Here is a 2769-nt window from a genome sequence, read left to right on the forward strand (position 1 = left end):
CGCATAACACAACGCTGGCTGTAAAACCCTCCTTCCCCCGTCGCCGCCGCCGCGCGGCCACCGCTCCGACGCCCGGCGCCTCGCCGCCGTACTCTCTCTCTCTCTCTCTCTCTCCCGCGCCAAGCGTACAGCGTACTCCACCCGGCGGGCCGTCACCCCGTCACTCGCGGCCCTCTTCTTCCTCCGAGCCGGCGGCGCCAGGGAACCCCACATTCTCCGGCCCCACCCAAACCCCGCTTCCTCCGATGTTCAACTTCCTCCGCCGCGCCGCAGCCTCGGCCGGGCCCCTGTCCGCGGTGCATCGGCGGAAGACTCTCGTGCGACCCCGAGTTCCGTCGCCACCCCGCGGCCACATGGCGCTCGCCCGACAGCACCGGGGGCTGCGCGACCTCGACGCGGCCCTCGCCAGCGGCGACGCCGCCTTCCTCGACGCGGCCCACGCGCTCGCCGCCAGTTCGATCCGCGCGAACACCATCACCGGCAGGCTGCTCCGCTCAATCGAAGGAGCCAGCGCAGATGCCTCCAAGGACGCAGAGCCCCCGGGGTCCGAGGGCGTCTCGGACGCCGCCGTCCAGCGCCGGATCCAGCAGGCCCTCCTGCGCGCCAGGGAAGGCCGTTTCGAGGAGGCGCTCGCGGATCTGGACCGGGTGGTCGGGGACAGCCCCGGCGACCCCGACCCGCGGATCACCGCCTCCGCCCTGTGCTACCTGCAGGGCGCTCACCGCCCTGCCGGCGATCTTTTCGCGGGCCTCCCACTGGACGCTGTTATTTGGCCTTGGACATATGAGATTGCCACCGTGCTCGCCATGCCCGGATCCTCGCCGCAGCCGGCGCGACGAACCTTCGACGGGAATGTCATGTGCCGAGCGACCAGGCTCGCCGAGTCCACCCTCTTCGCGAGCCTCGGCAAAGGCGAGTGGTCCATGGCATCCAAGGTCATGCTTTCCTTATCGTTTCGTTTGCTCCGCATCTTCGTGTCCCAGTACAGGCTAGTCCCGTGCAACCCCGTCGACAGGTCGGCGCCCGGGCCCGGCGCCGGTGCCCGTGGCCGGCCCATCCCCGGGAACACCATGCTCGTGGAATGCTCCCAGGCGATCCTCGCGTCGGCGCTCCAAGCGCGCCCTCTCTGCGGCGCGCGCCTCCAGGAGGTGCGCTCCGTCGCCCAGCGAGCCCTCGCCCTGGTTGAGGCGGAGGGCGACATCCCCGCGGCGGTCGACGTCAACCTCGTCCTCGCCTTCCTCGCCACCCGGGACGGGCAATTCGACGAGGCCCTTCGACGGTACAAGGCGGCGGCGCAGAAAGACCCGGCCGACTCCCGGCCGTACGAGCTCGCCGACTGGCTCTGCTGCCTCGTCGGCCTCGCGAAGGAGCAGAACGCATGGCGGCGCTCCAAGAAGAAGCTCGGCGGCGGGACGAAACCTCACGACTGGCTGCCGGTCCTCCGCGACCAGCTACTGGTTGCCGCCGCGCTCGGCCACGGGGGCCTGACGGCCAGCGACGCGCACCGCGCCCACATCTCCCCCGCCGCTTGGAGGGAGGTCGACGGGTGGCTCGCGGCGGCGGCGCTGCACTTGGGCCTCAATCGGCTCACGATCCGCATGCTCCGCGCTGCCCTTCGAAGATTGATCCAACAATGGCAACCATGAACCGAAAAGGTCTACTCACTCACTCACCACTGAAGCTGCAGCAGCTCACTACGATGGGTATCGGTATCACAGTAGAAAACACCAACTTGATCATGCCATCTCTTGCTGCATCAACTGTTTGTTGGGAGCTAGTAATAATTTCTATTTCTTGTTTAAAATTGTATCTTTTTTATTTATAATTGGATTTGGGACACACCTGACATCTCAGAATTTGATTGTTTTCCATTAACAATCTATTGAGCTGTAGGAAGGAGTGCTGATATGGCCAATTATAATGTATTGACGCCGACGTTCGGTAGTTGTGTTAGAGCAAGCTCAGTATAAGAGCTAACTCTTAGCTCCAAAACCTTTTCATGTCACTAAGAGTTAACATAAAGTCAACTTATATAATAATTATACACAAACATATTTTATATCATTAATGCATGATTCATCTTGTCTTGTTTGTAGCTTGTGCTGCAGCTCCTTGTAAATCTACAACATGTTTTTCTTATCTCATATTTTCTTTCCCTTTCACATAAGCATAAATATGACATGACAATTTTTCGAGCTTGCTTCTATCACCTATTATATTTTGCTCTTAGTAACCGCCGCGGAAAACGCAGTAACATATTAGTATATGATTAATTAATTATTAACTATAAAAAATAGAAAAATGGATTAATCTTAATTTTTAAAGTAACTTTCATATATACTTTCATTAAAAAATATACCGTTTAGTAGTTTGGGAAGCGTGTGTGCGAAAAAAAAAGAATATGGGTTAGTAGTACATGTCGCCGAATGCGGCCTGAGCAGTCAGGAAGCATGATTTAAGTTTAGCCAAGCAGGGATGGAACTGTATTTCCTTTTGTGCTCAGGTTTTGTACGCTAAATATTTTTCAGAATGTGATGTCTTGAAAGCATAATATTCTTACAGGAATTGATTTGCTTAAGAACTTAATCATTTGGCAAGCTGGGGATGACAGTTCAATTGACATATGGGAAGATCTGTGGCTACCACGGGGATCAGCAATGCGACAATGATATAGTGAAGCAAACCTTCAGCCAGGAAGGATGCTGGTGTGATACTATCAACCCCTCTGCCTTCGTGATCAACTGGAAGATTTTGTAGCATGGCAGTATG

At 56.7% G+C, this 2769-nt stretch overlaps 1 protein-coding gene across 1 annotated transcript; it reads left to right on the forward strand.

Annotated features, from left to right (window-relative positions):
* On the forward strand, nt 1–2045 carry LOC102712685. Its single transcript, XM_006645900.3, has one exon. It carries the CDS (start codon nt 246–248, stop codon nt 1644–1646), a length of 1401 nt encoding a protein of 466 aa, XP_006645963.2. The 5' UTR covers nt 1–245; the 3' UTR covers nt 1647–2045.
* Nucleotides 2046–2769: the final 724 nt, after the last annotated feature.

This window comes from Oryza brachyantha, chromosome 1 (genome assembly GCF_000231095.2).
Source record: "Oryza brachyantha chromosome 1, ObraRS2, whole genome shotgun sequence".
Taxonomy (NCBI): domain Eukaryota; kingdom Viridiplantae; phylum Streptophyta; class Magnoliopsida; order Poales; family Poaceae; genus Oryza; species Oryza brachyantha.